Source organism: Gracilinanus agilis, chromosome 6 (assembly GCF_016433145.1).
Source record: "Gracilinanus agilis isolate LMUSP501 chromosome 6, AgileGrace, whole genome shotgun sequence".
NCBI lineage: Eukaryota > Metazoa > Chordata > Mammalia > Didelphimorphia > Didelphidae > Gracilinanus > Gracilinanus agilis.
This window is the reverse complement of record NC_058135.1, coordinates 203,670,492-203,693,685: the sequence shown is the minus strand read 5'-3', so window position 1 is coordinate 203,693,685 and position 23,194 is coordinate 203,670,492. Positions and strand designations below refer to the sequence as shown.

The 23,194-nt window shown below is 33.8% G+C and overlaps 1 protein-coding gene across 2 annotated transcripts in view; it reads right to left on the bottom strand.

Moving 5' to 3' along the window:
- Nucleotides 1-745: 745 nt before the first annotated feature.
- The window catches only part of FBXL5 (F-box and leucine rich repeat protein 5), a 54,021-nt gene continuing 31,572 nt past the window's right edge, over nt 746-23,194 (bottom strand). For both annotated transcript variants that reach the window (XM_044680071.1, XM_044680072.1), the window contains exons 7-11: nt 22,523-22,671; nt 22,119-22,201; nt 21,168-21,893; nt 14,852-15,000; nt 746-1,566 (exon numbers count right to left, since the gene is read on the bottom strand). In XM_044680071.1, coding sequence (XP_044536006.1) covers nt 1,490-1,566; nt 14,852-15,000; nt 21,168-21,893; nt 22,119-22,201; nt 22,523-22,671 — 1,184 coding nt within the window. In that variant the 3' untranslated portion in view covers nt 746-1,489. The remainder of the gene's footprint in view (nt 1,567-14,851; nt 15,001-21,167; nt 21,894-22,118; nt 22,202-22,522; nt 22,672-23,194) is intronic.

The following is a 23,194-nucleotide window of genomic DNA, read 5'->3' as shown; positions in this document are numbered from 1 at the left end:
ACAACCTATACCCTACTGGCACAATTCTTTTTTTTTTAAACTCTTACCTTCCACCTTGGAACCAAACACTGGGTATTGGTTCCAAGGCAGAAGAGTGGCAACGGCTAGGCAATGGGGGTTAAGTGACTTGACCAGGATCACTTAGTTAAGAAGTGTCTGAGGTCAAATCTGAACTCAGGACCTCCCATCTCTGGGTCTGACTCTCAATCCATTGAGCCACCTAACTGCCCCGTATAGAGCTCATTTTCTCGTGGTCCAAAAACAAACAAACCAACTAATATCAATGATTATATTTCAAAATACCAAAAAGTCAAATTGTTATGGATAGTTTAAGAACTGTGATTCTCATCTCCGTACAGTCTCTTATCTCACACCTCCAATTATCTTCCTGACATTCTGTTACCATCACTACAGAAATAGGAGGTCAAATAACAATACTTGTTTTCAAAAAAGGGATCTCCCATGAATATCAAAATCATGTAAAATTTCTTTAGATTCAACATTTAAAAAGTTTTTCAGTATAATCTATCTGCACTCACCCATGTCTTTCTCGATAAACCAAATATCACTAGCTTATAAAATTTAAAATCTTGGATAGTAAATATTTAGAAAAAGAAAATACATATGTGAAAGGTTGCTTTGTCAGACTCTTCATTTAATGGAAATCAAAAGTTATTTTATTCTATAAAATAAACCTTTAAGTTCACTTCCAACAATGAAATCAAAACACAGATATTAGTCAGTGAAGTCTTCAAAGTAGATTTTATTTATACATTTGTTCATATGATTGTGAAACTGTTGAAAATCCCTTCCAAGAGTCAACATTCCTGAAGGTTTAGGGACATTGGTGGGAACCTGTAGGGTTTTGAAGGAACTTCATATATAGTGGATATTTTATAGAGCTTAAACCAGCTAATTCACCAAGCAGCCAATTTATTTGATAGTAATCTTTTAAAGAATCATGTATTTGGGTAGATTTATATTGGCTCTATAGATATGGTCAAATAAAAGAAAATGCTGTGGAAAAAAGATAGGTTTCCCTAAATTTCCATTTGGGGTGGTTTAGAAAAACAATACTTCTAAAAGATGAACAACTTAAAATGATCTGCTAAGCTTGTTATGCTATTTGTATAGCTCAAGAAAAACAGTAGGTCCCACATACTCTATAACACACACAAAAAAATGAAATAAAATCAAAAGTATACTGAAGTGTCATTAAAAAAACAAACGACACTAAAAAAGATATTTGATGAGTCTGTTCCCACCCCCACCAAAAAGCCTAACCCTGTTCTGTAACAAAATGAGATCTGCATGAGATACAACACTGGACAATTCATTGGTGAATGAAAATTTCTGAGGTTGTTGGGAAGGGGCCAAAATAGGTCACACTCAAAAAGGGATGGTTAACACAAGAGGTGTACTGTAAGTAAAGTGCATGAAAGGAAGCCTGCTCAGCTAAATAAAGTAGACAAAGATCAGAAGTCAAGAGTCATTCACCAGAGCGGCAGCAGGCTCGAAAACCACACTGCAAATTCTGGCATCCACTGGCGGTTTCAGCATGAGGACCTGTGGAAACAGAAGAAATGTGAAAGGAAGAATTTTTTTTTAAAAGAACCTCTGAGGATAATCTATGATAACTGGTATTTTAAGGGCTAAGTAGTTGCATTTATAAGTTATATATTATTACATAACTAAGAAACACAAAATTTACTTTTAAAAAGAGAATATATTAAAACAGTCTGACTTGCTATTTATTCCAAAGTTGGTTTGAGAAAAAGAATAAGAAGTTAACAAAATTTTATGCACCCTGGTTGAGAGAAGAAAACCAAAGAAACAAGATCATAAGTCATAACAGGTTTGTTAAATTCCAAACTTTCCAAATAAAAAAAAAATGTTAGTTCATTTTCCCCACACAAAATACAGTATAATTAAGCAGTTGCAATAAACACCCCAGTAACAAAAACAAAATAAAGCTTGCACATATAATAGCAGCATCTTAACTTAAAATGTTTAAAGTAACATTTCTGTTAATAATTCTCATGGTATAAATCCAATTTTTAAGTATTTGGCTTACATTTAATATTAGCAATGATTCATAAAACGAAAGTAAGATGAATGGCACAAAGATCTTATGAGATTTATGATTCATTTACAAATCAGCAGCTACCAAAAAACCAACCATTCACAATATCCTAGGCTTTCTATATACCTAGTCAATCAAGTAAAGCCCCATGGGCATGGCATGCAGAGTCAAGTTCATAATTAATTACCATAAGAAAGGTTTCTTTACAGATGTTTATATTTTAAAGTAAGTGGATCAATGTGACAGCTTTAAAAAACAAATAATAAGGCTATGGTAAAGTACATTTTTATCAAACACGCATAATATGGTTAACACTTTATCCTAGGCTTTCTGGATACCTAGCCACTCAGTAAAGGCCCTTGGGCATGACGTGAAGAGTCAAATTCAAGATGAAATTACACCAAAAATGTTTCATTTCAGACATTTACATTTTAAAGTAAGTGGATCAATGGGACAGTTTTCAAAAACAGAAAATGAGGGTGTGTGCCAAAGTACAGTTTAACTATCAAGGCCTCCTTAAATTGTATCTCATTCAAAACCAAAAAATTCAAAAGTAGCTGAGTGTTGTTTTTATTAAGTCAATCTAAAATATTGGCAACAGTAATTCCTTAAGAAGTATTTGAATTTCTTAAGATGACCTCTATGAATTTTCATTCAACATGTTATCACTGAAAAGCCACGTTTACAGGGGCTTAGTGTATAGAGCACCAAGTCTGGACCAGAAAGGTCCTGTATTCAAATCTGATCTCAAATGTTGGAGGGGATGTGGCAAAATTGGGACATTAATGCATTGCTGGGGGAGTTGTGAACTAATCCAGCCATTCTGGCTGGCAATTTGGAATCATGCTCAAAGGGCTATAAAAGAATGCCTGCCCTTTGATCCAGCCATACCATTGCTGGGTTTGTACCCCAAAGAGATCATAGATAAACAGACTTGCACGAAAATATTTATAGCTGCGCTTTTTGTGGTGGCAACAAACTGGAAAAGGAGGGTATGTCCTTCAATTGGGGAATGGCTGAACAAACTGTGGTATATGCGGGTGATGGAATACTATTGTGCTCAAAGGAATAATAAACTGGAGGAGTTCCAGGTGAACTGGAGAGACCTCCAGGAACTGATGCAGAGCGAAAGGAGCAGAGCCAGAAGAACATTGTACACAGAGACTGATATACTGTGGTAAAATCGAATGCAATGGACTCTGTACCAGCAACAATGTAATGACCCAGGACAGCTCTGAGGGATTTATGGTAAAGATGCTACCCACATTCAGAGGAGGGACTGCAGGAGAGGAAACATATAAGAAAAGCAACTGCTTGAACGCATGGGTCGGGGTGGACATGATTGGGGATGTGGACTCGAAATTACCACACCAATGCAACTACCAACAATTTGGAAATAGGTCTTGATCAAGGACACATGACAAAACCAGTGGAAATGTGCGTCGGCCATGGGTGGGGGGAGAGCGGGGGGTGAAGGGGAAAGTAGGAGCATGAAACATGTAACCATGTTAAAAATGATTATTAATAAATGTTAATAAAAAAAAAATCTGATCTCAGACACTTCTTAGCTGTGTGACCCTAAGTCATTTAACCCAAATTGCCTAGCCCTTACTAATCTTCTGCCTTACAACAAATACTTAGTATCAATTCTAAGGCAGAGGGTAAGGGTTTTTTAAAAAAGAAAATCCATGTTTACAAATCATGCCTAATTTCAGAACTTCACAAATATTCATATTAAAATATTCATTCTTTTTAAGAAATCCAACATAAAAGATTTTTGCATGTTGGACTGCATTTCTGTCATCTAGGTACTAATTGAACTAAGTCTGGAGAAGAGTTCATTAGAGGATTAGCCAAAAAGGTGAATTTTTTAGCACTGGCAGCTCAGAAAAACTATCCACTAAAGAAAGCAAGGGTTAAAACTTTATCAGTAAAGAAATTCCCAATATCTGTGGTATTAAAAAAAAAACACACACACACAAAAAAAAAAACAGAAACAATCCCTGCAGGTAGTATACCATCTCAGAAAATTACAAAATTAAGAGCATTTGTGGTGTAGAGTATTTTTATATTTTTAACCATTTCTCAATTGGATATTAATCTGTTCTGGAGTCTGGCAAGCCATGAATTTGTTATCTCTGACCTATACCATTGAAGTAATTGATCTTTCAAGTACTCAAGCAATATAAAAGACAACTAGAACCTAGGTGACAGATATGTGAATGCAATTAAAACACTATTCTAGGAATCCCATGTTCTCACGTTTAGTATGAAATTAAACTCAAACCACAGAATAGGAAATTTTATTAGTATAAACAATCAATGGAATTCAAATAAATACGAATACATACACTTCAATAGAATGTCAAAATATGCTAATTAATAAAAGATACAAACTACACATTTTTACAGGAGTGCCTTTTCAGTGCCTTTCCAGATAAGCAAGTCTAAAATTTTATGAACAAAGTAACTTGGAAAATTAATCCTGGTTTTTTAAAAGCAGAAAATATCCTTTCTGAAAAAACATGCTTAAAAGGCAAGCACCATAAGCTCTCTGTGCCTAAATTTACTCATCTCACTACCTACTTAAGTAGAGAGGGCTATGCCCTGGATTATACCATAACTGACAAATATTCCACCTCTATGATCAAAGATTCCGATATTCCTCTTATCTCCTCACATTATTCCCCAACTTCTTTTATTTATCCAAATCCATTTCTTTGTCCCCATAGTAAATTCCAATTTCTCCAGTCCCTAAGTACTTTGCCAGGATTCCTACTGACTTCCCTTTCTCTCCAGTCTCTACTTATAGTTAACCAATTCAACCTCACACCATTCCTATGCCTCTGTAAGCCTTTGCACCTTTTTTTCTATCATTGTTTATGTCTCACCAACCCTCTATCCTGGATTATTCCCATTATCTACCTCCTTTACTTGTCCTTACCTGCTACCAAATAGGAAATAGAGCTAGAAACACAAATAAACCCAATATGCAGTACAAATTATGTGAGTAAACCACAATAAGCCCTTAATACAGTAATCATTTTCTCCTCTATAACTCCTATCACACTCTGCAGAGCTGATCCAAACCTTCCTTCCTTTCTCCCAACATTGCATATATTCTACCTTTGATCCTTCACCATTTCATCTGAGGATGTTATCTTTTAAATGTACAGAGAAAACTGAGATCATCCAATGTGGACTCTGCCTCTTTTCTTGCCTTCTCTTCCTTTAAAAACTGTTTAATATCCAGAATGCTCTCTTCCTTTTACTACAATCTCTGATAAGAGATAGCCCTTCTATTTGCAAAGAAGAAATTAGTTTTCTTAATTTAAAAAAAAAAAGAGGGGAAGGGGAGACGTCACCAAGCCCTCTCCCACATTCTCCCTTGGTACTAGTGGTGAATGAAAGGGAATAAATAGCTACTATTTCAGTTTTGAGAATCAAGTAAGATTATATTTGTCAAGCATTTTACAAATCTTAAAAATGTCAAATCCATGTTAAGTTATTATTGCTTACCTCATCAGCTCCTATAGGTTTGATTATCATCTCTATATAGATAATTTCTGGATCTATATATCCAACCCCAGGCTCTCTCATGAGTTCTAACCCACATAATCATCTAGCAAACATTTCAAACTGATAACATCCGGAATTTTACACGTCCAAAAAAACAAAACCTTGGAGCATCACTATACTTCAACTCTCCTAGGTCAAAAACCTTGACATTATCATTGACTTCTCACCAATGCACACTTATTCAAGTGTGCCAAATCTTGCCATTTCTGCCTTCAAATCATCCTCAACTATGTCCTCTTCTCATATCTCACACTCAGTATCTTAATTCAGTCCCTTATCACCTCTTGCCTAGATTAATGAGCTGGAAGATACTTCAAAAATAATTCTCCTAATTGGTCTTCCTGCCTCAATTTTCTTACTAGTCCATTCTATTTTACATACCAATGCAATGTGATTTTCCTTAAATATAGTACTAACCATGAAACTCTTGTTCTTAAATTCCAGTGTATCCATAAAATGTCTTTATTTAGCTTTTTTTTTTTTTTTTTGTTAACCTTTACTTTCTGTCCTAGTAACAACTCTGAAGGGCAAGGGCTAGGCAACTAGGGTTAAATTACTAGTCCAGGGTCACATGAATTTAGGCAGTATCTGAGGCCAGCTTTGAATTCAGATCCTACAGGACTGGCACTCTACCCACCAAACCACGTTGTTGCCACTGTTTAGCTTTTAAAAGTCTTTTACTATCTGTCCCCATCCCATGTTTCTAGTCTGATTGTGTATCACTCTCTACATCTACTCTGCAGACCAGACAGACAAGCCTTCTTGCTGTTCCTCATACATGGCACATACTGGCCATCCCCTGTGTCAAGAATACATTCCTCCTCACTTGTGCCTCAGAGAATGTCTCACTCCTTCAAAAAATGACTCAAGCACCACCTGCTATACTGTTTCTGTCCTGATCCCTCTTAGCTGCTACTGCTTTCTCTCCCTACCTTGTATTTAAACTAGGGAATGAATTTAAATCCTTGAGAGAATAGACCTTCAGCTCCTGTCCTAGTATTCCAGTTCTGACATTCAACATTTATCAGTTAGTTGTGTGATTTGGGGCAAGTCTTTTAAGCTTTCTGGACCACAGCTTTCCTATCTGTAAAATAAAATAACTAGAAGAGAACAGATAGTTTGTGAGGTTCTTTCTAGCTCTAAATCTATGATCCTAAGCCCTGCTCCATACCTGAATATGACCCTGGGCTCACTGGTTTCTCTTGGTAATCTCATCTACTCTTGGGAGTTAGACTATGATTTCTATACCAATGATCCCCCAATCTATGAATCCAGTCTTCAGCACTCCCTTAAACTCTAGCCCACCACACATTAATTGCTCGAATACTTCCACCTGGATATCTCAAAGGCAACTTAAGTTCAACATGTCCATGAAAGAACTCATCATCTTCCCCGCCCCAAAATACACCCTTCCCTGCCAATTTCTACTGAGGACACCATTAACCCACCCCTCCCATCATCTGGGTCAGTAGGTTTTGTTGTCACCTTTCTAACTCTCTCATTTTGACCAGTTCTCATCTTACTAATTGCATTTCCACATGTTTTTGCATCTTTCCTCCTCTTTCCACTGATACCACAAACATGAAAAAGATTAAGGCCTTCATCACTTCTCCCCTGAACCAGTATAACAGCCTAATAGATTTCCCACCTCTAATAATCTTCTCCAAAACATCCTCCACAAATTTTTAACAGAATTAATATTCATAACGCACATATAGGACCATGTTACTCAATTGCTCAAGACATTTCAGGGGTTCCCTTTGGCATGTATAATAAAATTTAAACTCTCAAGTCCAGAATTTAAAGCCCTTAGAATATGGCTCTAGTTCCTCTTTCTAGACTGAAGTGTAATTACTTCCTCTCATATACTCTATGTTCCCAGACAAAAATGTCTCCTTACTGTTGCCACTAAATATCATATCTCCTGCCTCTCTGCCTATGCACAGGCTGTTCCCCAATGTCTAGAATGTTTTCCTTCATCAATTCTGCTTCTTGAAATCCATTAACTAAAATCAAAACTCCGTTCAAGTGTTTATGTTTGAATATGCCCAGTACTTGTGAGAATTCATGTCAAATAAAACAGTGAAATCACTGTGAAGAGCTGGACTGTCACCCATTTTTAAACTCTCTTGATAACACATTTAATGTTCAAAATCAACTATTCTCTCTAAAATGATTTAAGAATTGTCCCTCTCAAAGCTTCTTGGAAAGAGGGGAAGTATTTTGAGTTTCAAAGAGCTTCTTTTCAAGCAAAAAATAAGAGTGCGATGTCATAAAATGAAAGGATCAAGAACCTAGAACTTACGAATCATCTAATACAACCATCTCACATTTAAAGAAACTGGGGTTCAGAGACATTAAACGACATGCTCGAGGACACAACTAAAGAGTAGAGCTACACCAAATCCAATGTTCTCTCCCTCCCCTCACTAAATTTGAAACTGTCAAAATAAGAAAAATAGGATTTGTCAGGATAAATTGTAATCTCGGGCATCTTCATCATCTAAAAAAAAAAAAAATCAACTGTCATCAATAGCATAGCCATCTGGCAAAAAAGTTCTTGTAATACATGAATGTGTTGGCAGCTCATGACTTGATTTTCCCTAATTGCTCTGACAGAGGGGCAAAAAAGAGAAAACAAAATGGTTAAAGCAATGATTAGAAACAAGTACTGCTTTTCACACTAAGGTTGGGCTATGCTGAACAAAGAGAAGTAGTTCTATACCCAAGAGTCACAAGAATTTAAAGTATAGAGACCATTAAGATATAATAAAAATGTTTAAGGAGATCGAAATCAGTAAACTATCAATGTAGAACATCCCATAAGGGAAAGCTAATTGGATAAAAGAAATGAATATACTATTTAAGTAAAATAATTTTTTAAATTGTATTATTGATAAAAGATGTATACTCGTATTTTACTGCACAGCAAATAAAATGATCCTTTTTAGATACTTTTATCATGAAGATTCCTATCAAATAAGATAATTACAATTAAAATTACAAATAAAAAATTTACAATAATTAAAATACTTGTCTTAGAAGGCTCATTATTATTAGAATATTTTAAAATAAAATTATTTTAAGTGATTAAAAATTTTAAACTAAAATGTTCATATGACTTAATTTAAATGTTTTAGTACATGAAAGTAAAGTATAATTTCTGAGAAAAATAACTGGGTAAATATCATTAGAAAGAAAATAACTCTAAAGTCAAATGTGACTACTGCTCCTCAAAATTTGTAATTAGAATGCTGATGTTTATCTAATTTCATTTATATAATTTTTGCTATACATCTGAACTTACCTTAACTTACCTTTACTCCTCTTCAACTTAAATTAAAAACATAAAAGAGCAAATCATCTAAGGCTCTATTAACCTCCAAAATTATAAATTAATTTTCTGTAATTTTATGCACATTTTAAAAGGCAAATAAGTGTTGTTTTAAAGTACAGAAAGTTAAATACTATTGAATTAGAATCCTACAACAATAGGAAAATGTGTTTTTAAGTAATGGGATATTATGAAACTGTGAGCCTTAAGATACAACTTTTTTGTCATTATCAAATTGAATTTATGTTCAAAGACTGTTAACTGCCATATAGGGAAACAATGTAGAAAACCAAATTAGCTTTTAAATTAGCACACAATAACAAGGAGTAGATACCCAATTCCAATTTGCTATTTCAAAGTCATTCTTCTTCCCCATCCTACATCCTGCTCCCCAAATACATTTAATATTAACAAGTGCTGATACCTAACATTCAGGAAGGGGAAAGTATTCACATTATGTTAAATAAGCACTAGTCATTTTAAGCATCAATTTCATTGATGTATAATATAAAACCTGCATCTTCCCTCAATAGGAAAAATGTTGTTGGCAAAAGGAAAAGTTAGTTGTGTAGGTTTAATTCAATCATTTTAAAAATAATTTTTATGAAATTACATCCCTCCCAAGTCTTTAGTAAAATACTAATGTCTAAAAATACAAAGATTCCATCTTTTGCATACTTCCTCAAATACATGTATCTTATTTTAAACCTACAGAAAAACATACTTACTAGCATGGCTTTACTTTAAATATTAAAAAAAAAAAAACCTTTATGCTAAATTATTACAGTGCCTACATTCATGATTATTTATTAGACCACACTAAATTCCAAGTGGCTATTTTTAGAAGGTAAATAATTGTGACACTGTACAAAATTAAATAAGTACAATGAAATCTTACTAGGTACTAAACAAATTGTCCAAATGTCATAAGGAAAAGATTGTATCACAACATTGCTTTGAGGGAAATTGGCTAGAATAACAGGACACAAGTTTACATTACAAGGGTAAATATTATAAAGCAAGCTTCCGTGTAAACTTTGAAGAGTTGCCATGTTTCTCAAATCATGTTTGTCAGGGTGTAAAAAGCAAAGTTTAACCCCGATTTCAAAACACTTATTTTGTTAGTTATTTTAAATTTTTCTGTGTATTTAAAGTACCAAGTCTTAAGTGTCAATAAAATGTAACTTTCAATCTTTACAGCTAAAACTGAAATCTTTAACAGCAGGCAAATCCAAACCAATTTAATCCTATATTAGGTTGCCTCAGGGAGAAAGCATAATTGGAGTCAGGATTCCAGTCTGATTTCTGACACATTCTCTAGCTGGGTGACTGTGGAAAGTAGCTTCACTTCTCAGATGCTGAATTAGAGATAAATTGCTAATCTATATCAGTAGGAGCATTCTACATGGATAAAATCACCTGAATGGACCCCTAAAAAGTAACATCTAAAATGTCTCAAAAGGTTTTTCAAACCAGTCAGATACCACAAAAGCTAAACTCTCAAGGTTAAAAGTACCCTTTATAAATACAATATTAGAAAGTTATAATTTTACATCTGATGATACTATAATAATAATCTAAATTTTATGATGCTATTAACTATTTTCACATATCTACTCAAAACAAGTCAATTTGACCCTCTGGACTTCAATATCTCAATCTATATTATAAATAGGTTCAAATGGATGATCTCAAGATCTCATACAGTTCTGACATTCTATAATTCTATGAGATCTTTCCTTCAACTACAAACATTTCTTCCATAAAAATATCTAGGGGAAAAAAAGTAGAGTTCACTTAAAAAACTCTTATATTTTTAAAACTCTTCTATAGTTAAGCTATCTATATGTACCTTTATAACAAATGTCATTCTGCAGGACCATCCATTAAATTTCTCCTATTGTCAAATGTAAGAAGTATTTCTCAATAATTACCCAAAACTGGGGTATGAAATTCTTCAAATTTTTCTGAGTAAATTTCAAAATAAGCTTCTGATTTCTCCAAGGGAAAAGTTATTACATGTTAAGGTTCTAACTAGATGACTTTAGGTTTCTAATGTGTTTATATATACATATATAAATATATGTAACTAAAAAGACAAATTAAGATTTTTATCATACCTGGCTAATTGCCTCCTCCAAGACTGACCAAATTAATAGAATCATTATATCAATATACCTTTTTTATCTAGGTAATTAAAAATTATTTAGTATTTACAACTTCAGTATTCACATTTCTTGCCTAAATATCTAAAATGTATTACTATACTAACTAGTCTTTGGGCTTCCATTCTATTATTCCCTTCTTTTCAGTCATACTGTAGTATCTTTGACCAAGTAATCTTCCTAATGTACTACTATGATAATATTCCTCTACTTGAAAACCTTCATTGGCTCCCCAACGTACACTAAGTAAACTATTAAATCTTGACAGGCACTTTAATGTATGTTCCCTACCCCGTTCTACAATCTATCTCCAACCTACACACCTAGATTTAAAGAAGCAGCACTGCATAGCACAAAAAGTAATGGATTTGGTGTCAAGAAAACATAGTTTGAAATTTTGTCCCTCATCTACTCAGACACTGCATCCGAAAAAGTGCCCAATGGACTAAATCTTCATAGATCATGCCCACTTCCTGAGAAAGTTTAATCCTCTCAGTTTTTGAACTCTCATCCCAGGAAAGAGCTATCCTGTTTAGTACAAACTTATTTAACCTATCCAGGTAATCATTTCTTTTGTATCTCCACCCCTTGGACAATCTAGTAAAGGCTACAGAAATAAAGATATATCTTTCACCCAACTTTACGGCCCACTGATACCCTGAAGAACATGTTTCATTCATCATTTTGTCCCCTAATTCCTTCCAAACTGCCCCCTAACTCAGCTCAGTCTTGTTTTTTAACCTCTTACTTTGGAAGAATAATCAAGATTAATATTATCACTGCTTCTAAAAAAAAGAATGATAATTACCCTATGATACCACTCATTACTGTATTAAAAACAAAACTTTCTTTTCTTTGGTCACCATCCCTCCATGTTTTGTCTTTCTTTACAAAACTAAGAGTAAAGACTGGCTCACTTTCATATTTTTATCCCAGCACAGAAGATAATGTCTGCCATAAAAATAGGCTCAATGCTTTTTCAGTCATTCATTTTCTGAAACTTACTTGATGAGTGACTGAGCAGTCATAAGATCACAAATCAAGTGTTCTATGGGACCCTATAGGTTATATATCATTTTACAGATAAGAAAGTTGAAAATAAGAGATATTAGGTGATTTGTCCAAGACCATATAGGGAGTTAAGTGGTCAAGCTAGGATTCAAACTTCAGGGTCTTTTGACTTCAAATGTGCATTTAGTACTCAAATGTTAATGATGTTAAAATAAAATTAACATCAGGTGTAGCATCTTCCCTCGCAAATCTGTGCTGAGGGTTGAAAAACTTAGAATACTATATATGTAGGCTATTTTTATTGCAGGCCCAAATCAGATGTCACCTTTTCAATGAGGCTTTACTTCACCCCTTCCTGCTATACTCTGAAAGTAAAAACTGATCTCCCTTTTTTACATTTAGTTCACTGTCCAATAAAACAGTTATTTGTACTTTTTTTCTATCCTTTCTATATTATAATCTTGAGAGCAAAGATCAGTATTATATGCTTCTTTGTATCTTGATATCTTACACATACTAGGTATCTAAACGTAATAAAAGCACAGAAACATTTTATTATCATAAACATCATTTAAATCACTATAGACTTCACAAGCATAAATTCCTAATTTGCTGAACTTTGTAAATAAGATATATTTATAAATAATGTTCTATAAACACATCAACATATCTATGCAAATGATGATATCAGTGGTTGCTTTAAATTTCTATTCTTTACAGTCTGCCTCTTTTTTAAAGTAGGAAAAAATTAAAACGTCTATTCTCCTTTAAAAGTTACATGGAGAGGCAGCTGGGTAGCTCAGTGGATTGAGTCAGGCCTAGAGACGGGAGGTCTTGGGTTCAAATTCGGCCTCAGACACTTCCTAGCTGTGTGACCCTGGGCAAGTCACTTGACCCCCATTGCCCACCCTTACCACTCTCCCACCTAGGAGCCAATACACAGAAGTTAAGGGTTTAAAAAAAAAAGTTACATGGAATTTTAAAACACTAGTACAATAGTATTAGACTTTAAAAACCAAGGGATCTTTTAATTTCTGATGACTATACAATTATTTTAATATCAAAACCATTTTCACTGCTGTTTTAGAGTTACAATAAGTTCAACAGGTTCCAAATTTCAAAATTTCATCTTCATCTAACAAGAGTCCAAGGTGCCTATTCATCTCTCTTTCCAGTTTGACAACCTTAGACCAAACACAATATGGCAAAAAGAAGTACTCTTTAGTTTATTACTATTGATATAAAAAGGTTTCTCCTACCACAATCTAGCTATGACCCGAATACTGTTGAAGTGGTCCCAGAAATAAAGGACCTGACTCCTAATTTTTCTATGTCTATATTTAAACAAGAGTTCTTTTTCTTATTTTCCTAAAGTGAGTTGGTAATTTTTGCCCTGAGGAAAAACAACAAAGCACTTCCTCCATCCATGTAGGAAGTCAATCCATTTCTAAGTTATTTTCAAATTGAAATCACTACCTGTTTTTCTTCCTTCCTTACCTTTCTTTTTTTGGTGGGGCGAGGGAGGAGATAGGTGGGAAAAGGAGGACCTGAGGGTGGTCTTTAAGCAGAAATTTATGGTGCAGCAAATTGGCATGCCTTTTTTGTTTTTACTTGCATTTGGATGTTATTTTTTCACCTTAAGCTACACGTTGAACTTTATAGTAATGTTTTAAAATGTCACTAGGATGATCCTGGATGTTTGCCATATTAACAGACTGAAACAATTAAAGCTACCCTAGTGGTCCTCCAAATCTTAAAAAATACCTTCTAGTAGAAAGAATTAACTAATCAAGGGTCCCTTAAAGATTTTTATTAACGCCAGAGTAATCTCAGGGAATTTAGGCATCTTAAACCGAGATTACAACACCACCATTACCCATTTCTATAATCAAGCCCATTGTCCAAAGAGCAAGGATGAATCAATAGAATTTATAAGGTGGCCTCTAGGACAGATTTATCTGCTCTCTAAACTGAAGCACCCTCAAATAGTCAGCAAAGTTTCTACCTTGTGAACTCCTACTTCCAAAGATTTAAAATAGTTCCTGAAAAGGTTGTCCACTGATCAAGGAAAAAGATAATGATGATATGAATCCTCACTGTACTTGGATAACTGGTAGAAATGAGACCCCTTTACCTCTTTTAGATTGTTTCTTCATATGTAAAGCACAGTAATTCTATTAGGCGATCTTTAAGGCTCCTTTTTACTCTAAATTCTGTTCTACTATACTTTTTTTTTCAAATATGCATCCTAGTATAACTCGGCTTAGGAATAAAATTATGGCAGCTCCTAGAGGCAATGGGGTTAATAATAGTAAATGATAAGAGGAACACAGAAATAACTAGGAAATAGAAATTCAGGTTCCACCATGCTCCAGATATTTCTAAACCTTTTGCAACCAATTAAATTGCAAATACTTCCATTCACCAATTTGAATATTTAAATTATCATATGCTTCAATAAAATAAGTATTCACAAATAAAACTTACCTTGGAAGACACTAGTAAATGTTAATGCAACTATTAAATTTATCAAAATATAAAGAAATCAATTTGAAATTAAAAAAGATATCCTGATGAAAAGATAGCTAATGCAATTAAGCATAAATACTAGTATTTTTAAAGCACAATTTTCAATTGATAATCTCAAAATTATCACACACACAAAAAAAGAAACATTACCGTTAATGTTGTCACAGTAGTAAAAGTGTTCATCATTTAGAGAAGGACATGCTGAAACCAAATCCTGGAGGCCAGCACCAGTTACAGTAAGACAACCAGATAGATTAAGGTGCTCCAAATGAGGCAGTCCTCCTCCCAGAGTCAAAACCCTGTTAAAAGAGATAATCAAATCAAATTAACTATCCAAAAGGGAAGATTAAGCAAGAACTCTAATGGTCTACTTAAAGATAGTTTAGATTTCTTTTTCTACATAATGTTGATGTGATCCAGAAATAAAAGTATTAAAGAATATTTATAAAACAGAGAGGCCAGCACAGTGGAATAGATAAGAGAACTGGCCTTGGAGTCAAGAAGACCTGCTTTCAAGGACCATATCTGACACGTTCTAGAAAAGTAACTTAACTCTCACTGTCCTAGGCTATTTTTAAGAAAGGAGTTCTTAACCTTTCATAAGTTATGGAACCTTCTGCTGTCTGATGAAAAATTATAGATCCTCCTCAGAATAATGTTTTCAAATACACAAAATAAAATACATATAAATTGTAAAGCAAAATAATAAAATAAAAATATAATTTTTTCCCCTCAAGCAGCTATGAAGTCAAGTGGATAGTTCTGAGCTTGTAGTGAAGAAGAGTCCTCTTCCCAGGTTCAAATTGGACCTCAGACAGTAGTGACCCTGGGCAAGTCACAACCCTGTTAACCTCAGTTCCTCATCTGTAAATTGAGCTGGAAAAGGAAATGACAAACCACTCCAATATTTCTGTCTAGAAAAATCCAAAAGGGGTCATGAAGAATCTGATGCAACTGAAATGACTAAACAACAAAAGAACCCTTGCTCTAAGTTGCTTGCTAGAAATTCACCATAATCATGAAATCAGTTTTAATCACATACACACACATACTCACAGATATATAAAATAAATGTTTTTAAATAACATATTTTAGGCAAAATTATATTCAAGTTAATTGTTTAATCTCTTAAAATCTTGGGAACTCCTAATCTGCCTTGGTAAAATGTATTCCAGTAACTCAAAATCCTTAAAGAAAAAAAAAAGTTGCTTTCACATTCTGTGATTTATAGTCATTTGCCATTGTCCAAGTTAAAATGAGCATTTTTATTAAGTCTAATAAAAAGGGACAGCTAAAAGACACAGAGGATAGAAAGCCAGGTCTAGAGTTGGGAGGCCCTGAGTTCAAATCTGACCTCAGACACTTTCTGGCTGTGTGACTGAGCAAGTCACTCGACCCCCAGTTGCATAGCCCTTCCACTCTTCTGTCTTACAAGCTGTTACTACAGCAGAAAGTAAGTTAAAAAGAAATCTTTACGAGATAAAATGATTATAAAACTAAAAAACATAAAAATACCATAAAAATACAGAACTATCTATGAATGAGGAAGCAGTAAAAAAATGATAAAAGTATAATACAAAAATATGAAAAATAAAGATGGGGGAAAAGGGAATATTAGATGTGAAAGCATGTCAAAAACGCAATACAACATGCACTCACATACATCCCCAAAATTTAAATTAGGAAATATAATGCTTTAATTCTACAATTTCCTACCTGATGGGAAGTGATGTTCACAACAATGGCAATTCTAAATCTCTGAATAAATGGCAAGAGTAATTTTAAAATTCCTATTGCCCACAAGAGAGGCAATAGGTAAATATCAACATGCCATACTACAGAAAATATTTCCACGAAAAAGAAAGGCATTTCAATTTCTAAAAGAAATTGCAAAAAATCTTTTTAAAACATAAGCCAATGGGCAGCTGGGTAGCTCAGTGGAGTGAGAGTCAGGCCTAGAGACAGGAGGTCCTAGGTTCAAATCTGGCCTCAGACACTTCCCAGCTGTGTGACCCTGGGCAAGTCACTTGACCCTCATTGCCCACCCTTACCACTCTTCCACCAAGGAGCCAATGCAGAGAAGTTAAGGGTTTAAAAATGAAAAAAAAAAAAAAAAAAAAAAAAAAACATAAGCCAAGACAGTCTGCCTTGTAGGCTGCAAAAACAATTCTATTCTAATGCTCATTTCTTGGTATGGAGGTCAAGCTGGGTTCTCTATGGCTATATAAACAAAAAGCTGAGTATTAGTTCTCATAGGTCTAATAAAGCATTAAAGGCTTCAAAAATATCAAGGGAGTGATTGACAGACTGTCTTTCTGTCTATCACCCATTTAGACCAGCTAAGTTCAGAGAAGCTCATCTCCACAATAAAACAGTGTTTGGGCCAAATCAGTTCAGAAAGACCACCAAACAAGCATGAAAAAGTGCTTCATTTATTGACAATGACAGAACCCTGAAGTAAAGTGTTTAAAGTGAGTCATTTGCTATTTACCAGAGAAAAATAAAATTTTCTAAGACTACTTACCTAATTGTAATAGGATTATAGTTTTCAATCCTAACACTGAGATAATGTTACTTGAAAAACCTTGGGAAAGGGGTGGGAAACTAGATTTGGATATAAGAAACTGGGGCTTAAATTCCAGTTTAATATATACTGTATTAAGCTGGGAAGTTCTGAGCCTGTTTTCTCATCTAATGGGAATACATACCTCTCTACAAAACTTCAGAGATAATAAGACTGCAAATAAACTTACCTTGTAGATTATAAAGAGAAAGCAAACTTTAAAACCAAAACTTCGATCTCAAAATTTTGTCTGTCACTATTCATATGACCAAATAAATGTCTGTCCATGTCTGATGTAGTTTAAATTTACCAATCTATTAATCAATCAATAAGTGTTTGAGCATCTATTATATGCCAGGCACTATTCTGCAAACAAATATAATAAATGAAACAATCTCCACTGCATGCTGATTTAGGGTCACAAAGAAAAAAATGGAAAAGCTATAAAAATGGCCTAAAAAATCATATATTTAGAGGGAGAAGAAACCTTAGAAACCATCAAGATTCCTTTACTTTAACAGATATCAAAAGGAGGGCTTAAATTTAAGAAAACTTAAATGATTTGCCAAAGGTCACACAGGTAAGTAATAGGTAGTAGTAGCAGTATTAAACTTTCAATATCCTCTGACTGAAAAAGTAGTCTTCACTATCCAGCACCATATCTCAATTCAATAGCTTTAAGCATTTATTATATGCAAAGCATACAATTAAAAAAAAACAATCACTGACTTCAAGAAGCTTACCCTTTTAGGAGTACAAAAATAGACAGTATGATTTAAGAAAGGAGAAGGAAAAATCACTTGGGGAAAGGGGGGAATTGATCAAGGTTTTATAAATTAATGTGTGTAGAACTGAATTAGAAACCTAGCTAGGAGGGTAAAGAGGAGGAAGTACTTTAAAGACAATGGAAATGATTATAAGTTTACAAACATGTAAACTTTTCAATGGCTGGAAAGATAAAAAGCAGGTTTTGGAAGAGAGTTATGTTTAGGGTTGGAAGAAAAAGAGGTTCATTTAGGATATGTAAGTTTGAGGTGCTGATAAGACCATCCACAGGGCAATATTTAGAAAATGGCAGATATAGGGGCCAAAAGTTCAATTCAAACATTTATTAAGTGCTTATCTTGCACAAAGGCACTGTGATAAGTGCAGAAGATCCAAAAACAAAAAACACAATTTCTTTCAGTGAATTTATTATATTCACTAAATATAATGGGGGGAGAAGTGGAGGAATTATATAAATGTACACAAGTAAAAAATTATAAAATCATTTAAGGAGATTGCTCAACAAATCCAGAGTAGATTATGATCAGATCTACAGATTTGGTAACATCTGTGTAGCATGAAAAAGCATGGGAGTAGATAAGCAACAGAAAGAAAAGACTCCCCCAAGACTAAACTGTGGGGGATACTGTTAATTAATGAGCAGGAAATGGTTTATGATGCAGTAAAAAGATTCAGAAAGTCCAATCAGATAGGGAGGAGAAATAGAAGACAGTAATATCAAGAAAATAACTAATAACAACAGTTATAATTTAATGAAGATTTTAAGGTTTACAAAACATTTCACACACATTATTTCATTTTACCCTCACACCTCTGAAAAAAGGTACAATTATTGAGTCTAATTTTACAGGTTGACTGGCCTATGGTCACATGACTAGAAAGTACCAGAAATAAAATATGAACCTAACCCTCTCAACAAGTCCAGGTCCCTCTCATACCGGACACTGCTTTTCTGAAAATCATGGGAAAAGAATGTTAGTGGGCAGGTAAGGTGGATCAGCATTAAGGAAGTGGCATTAAGAGGCTACTATGTGTTAGCACTGTGCTAAGCACTTTACTAATATTTATCCCCACATCATCCCTGGAATAGAGCTGGTATTCTCCCCATTTAAGTTACAAAGCCAGTAAGTATCTGGGGCCAGATTTTTCTCATTTCTAGTCCAGTACTCTCTCAACTATGCCAAGTAAGAAGAAAGGGCTGTCAATAGTAGCTAGAGAGATAAATAAGTGATTGCTAAAACATCATTAAATTTACCAGTTAACCAGTGGAACTGTTTATCAGTTCTGGGAAAGGGGAGGGAAGAGGAGAGGGAAAGAAAATGAGTCTTCTAAACATGGAAAAATATTTTTAAAAATAAAATTTAAATCTAAAAAAATAAACTATCAAAAAAAAGAAAAGATCATAAATTTACCAGTTAAGATTTTGCTGATGACATTAGAGCAGTTTCATGAGTGGTAAGCCCAAAAGACAAAGTAAAAAGCAAATGGATTGTAAAAAAAAAAACAAAAAAAAACACAAAAACAAACTTTAAAACTTCAGCAGTGAAAGGAATAAGGGTAAAATAGTAGGGCCAAATGAAGTTTTATTGTTTTGTTTTTAAGACAAGGAAGATGTGGAAAGGAAGAGACAAAAGGAAATGTCTGAAATGGAAAGCAATGTCAACGAACATTTTAAAATACACAAAAGAAAAGCAGAATCATGCAAAATATAACAGGTTCAATTTCATAGAGGTAAGAGAAAAGGATAAAGACAGAATAGCATTGTCAGTAAGGAAAGTTCCTGAAAAAGACAAGAGGGAATGAGATAAAAGGATCTGAAATTATAATACTGATATTTACTTTCAACTGTTTCTCCTCTTTGGCAAAGAGGGAGGTTTTCTTCCTCAGAAACTGAAAGATAAAAAGGGGATTTTGAGGTGTGGATTTTGAAGTGTATAAAAGAGGGGACTGAGATTCAGGATGATAAAAGATGATCTTTATCTTTTTTTAACACAGTAGAAAGGGAGCAAAGACAGCTATGGAGAGGCTATTTTTACCTATGTTTAGTGTTAGAAGAGGGAATAAGCTTTGATATAATTGCTTTGTGTGATAGTCAATCTGGAAGGAATCAAAGGATTACCTCAAGAGAAACAAAAGTCAAGTAAAGAAGTTAAAGTCCGTGGCTTAAGGTACTTCTATATAAATCTATAAATAGTGGATCAAAGAAAATTAAAGTATATGTAATAAGAAATTGGCATTATTGCTTGACAGCTCCAGGAGGGGGGAGGGAAGAGATGGGAAAAATCATGAATCATGTAACCATGAAAAAATATTCTAAATAAAGAAAAAATAAATTGGCATTGTTTTTATGCTTTTTGTAATAAATTCCAGTAGCAATCTCTATTTATCTTTAAAATATTTTCTGGCTACTATTAAAATTTTTTTAAACTGTCCTCAAGTTTCATGATAAAATACATATTTGTTTTTAATAGCTGTTTTGCCTAAGGACCATATGATTAACATTTCAGCAAATAATCATCTTCAATAAAATCTAAACTGAATACAGGGCAGTGAAAAGTTGTTTAACATTCACTAGTTCTTATAGCAAGGGAAGTCAAACAACCAGTACAGGGTCACAATGGGATGCTGAAGTGCAAGTCAAATAAAAGGCAGCACCAATTAATATCAACAACTGCATGACCCTCATTATACAATCCATATTCCTGAAGTACATAAAACTTGGATGGGTTAATACAGTTGTAAGCATATCAATTTAATATTTTAAAGTCAATACAGAGAAAATACTATTCAGGAAATGTTAAGGTGACTTTTACTCTGTAAGAGTACTTGCTCTTTACAAAAGAATTCAACCATTTGATTCCTCTAAATGCAATGAATACAGGATGTGTTTTACATTCAACTTACAAAAAATTTTTTAGGAATAGACAAATTATTCACATTATGGTATGCCTGTACACAGATCATCTTAGAAGATGTCACAAATTCTTGTAAAGTGGGCAGCATTTTGACGATAATATAGATGACCATGTCATACTATTTCATCACTCCTCAGAACTTCGGAATTGAAGAGTTCTGCCTCAGCTCTTATTTCCTAACATTCTACAATTAGTTACCTACCTGAGACCATGATCTGTGATCTGATAACAGCCAGATAAACTGAGAAAAAGAAGTACACGTCCAGTCTCTTGATCAGATTTTTCACTCCCAGAGTAAATTAAGTCTTTTCCCACAGACTGTCTAGTCCTTGTTGCTTTTCTACAGAATGTAGAAGAATCTGGGAGTGAGGGTATAGTTCTTAATGTGGTCCCAGTACAACAAAAAGCATGACCACAATATGTGAAGGCAGGAGAAGCACAATGCTGCTGCCAACAAACACTAGTCCTTAGTCCAACAATGTCCTTATTATAGCAACCAGAAGTGGAACAACTGATATTAGATGCGGTTTCCATTACAGAAAGTCCTTCAACATTTCTATGTCTCCATTCTACAGCATCCTCTATATCAGCCAAATCTTCAGCATCTAACATCCACACATAAGCAGAACTGAAATTTTCAGAAGAAACAGGCTTAGTCCAGTGTCGTTCATTATCTACTTCTTTGCCAAGACTTTCATTAGTTATATCATGCAAACAAGCATATTTGCTGGTAGACTGCATAGTAATGTCTTTACTTCTCCATGTAGTCGATGTGCTTTTGTTTCTGCAAGTCTTCAGAATGCCACCTTTATGAGATGACAGGATTCCCAAAGCTCTGGAAATCTTCTCTAAAGCCACATCTGTGATTTTCTCACAACCTGAGAGATCAAGATGTCGAAGACTCTGACAGCAACCAAGCCAAGACCAACTATAACCAAGAATTAAAAAGGTTATTAGTCTAAATACTTTTTTTTAATTACAAAAATACTTAACAATCTACCTAGCTACAGACTGAAATGTTACAAGAATTTGAATTGCCCATACCTTGATGGAAAAAAATTACAATTTAAATCATTATGTAAACTACAAAAAGAAAAAAATTTTAAACTTTCGTAATAATTACAGATAATTTGAAAATTGAAAAATAACTTACCTGTCAAATGCAGAGTCTGAGATGTCTGTTTGAGTGAGATCTAAATGTTCCAGGTTGGGGCAAAGTTCTAAAATCTGTCTAACCTGAGGGGGGAAAAGAGGGAATGAGACTTTAGTTAAAATGTTCAGGCTTTAAGATCCCAAGGCAAAAGAGAATATGTATCTTTAATATAATGATTTAAATTCATCTTTCTGCTCACCAAGACACACAAACACATGTGTATGTATGACATAATCATACAATTTTATAACTAGAAGGAAACTGATTTATTTCTAGTCCAAATTCATACTGAAAACAAGAACCAATTGACACCACCTCTTTAGCTAAAAACCTCCAATTATGTCAAGACACTATTATTAAAGGCATTCTTTCATAATTACCTAATGATACTGATTAATACTTACCATTTTACTAGAAACTGCAGAGCTATATGCTAATACTAAAGTTTTTACAGATGTGCCAACATGTTGGAGAACATTTTGAATTAGGCCATGTAGTAAACGTTTTTCCATTTGTGCAATATTGATGGCAAGTGATTCTTCTGCAGATTCTTCTGTTTTAAAAAAAGAAGTCAAAGTTATAGCTATTCCAAATAGTATGCTATATAATAAATGACATTAAACTGTGAGAGTAGAAATAATACTATGAATTTCCATCATTCATAAATTCTTAAGTCCTCTCAAATTCCAGAATATGGTTACATACCATGCTGGTAACAGACAAATATTAAAAAAAAAATTTTGTGATATAAGTAAAATCCATTAACAAAATACTTTTTTTCATTTATAATATAATTTAGAAAATATTTAGTCAATTAACATTAAGCAATTCAACAAAAGCAGAAAAAAGAACCAATTACTTAACCTCTAACTTAAGATTCATGATTTTCCTACCTTGTCCATCCTAATATTAGCTTAAGGTAGATTTTGAAAATGCTGGTGGAACTATAAACTGGTCCAAACATTCTGGAAAACAATTTGGAACTATGCCCAAAGGACTTTAAATTGTGGATTCCCTTTGACCCAGCAATACTACTACTTGGACTGTACTTCAAAGAGATCAAAGAAAAAGGAAAG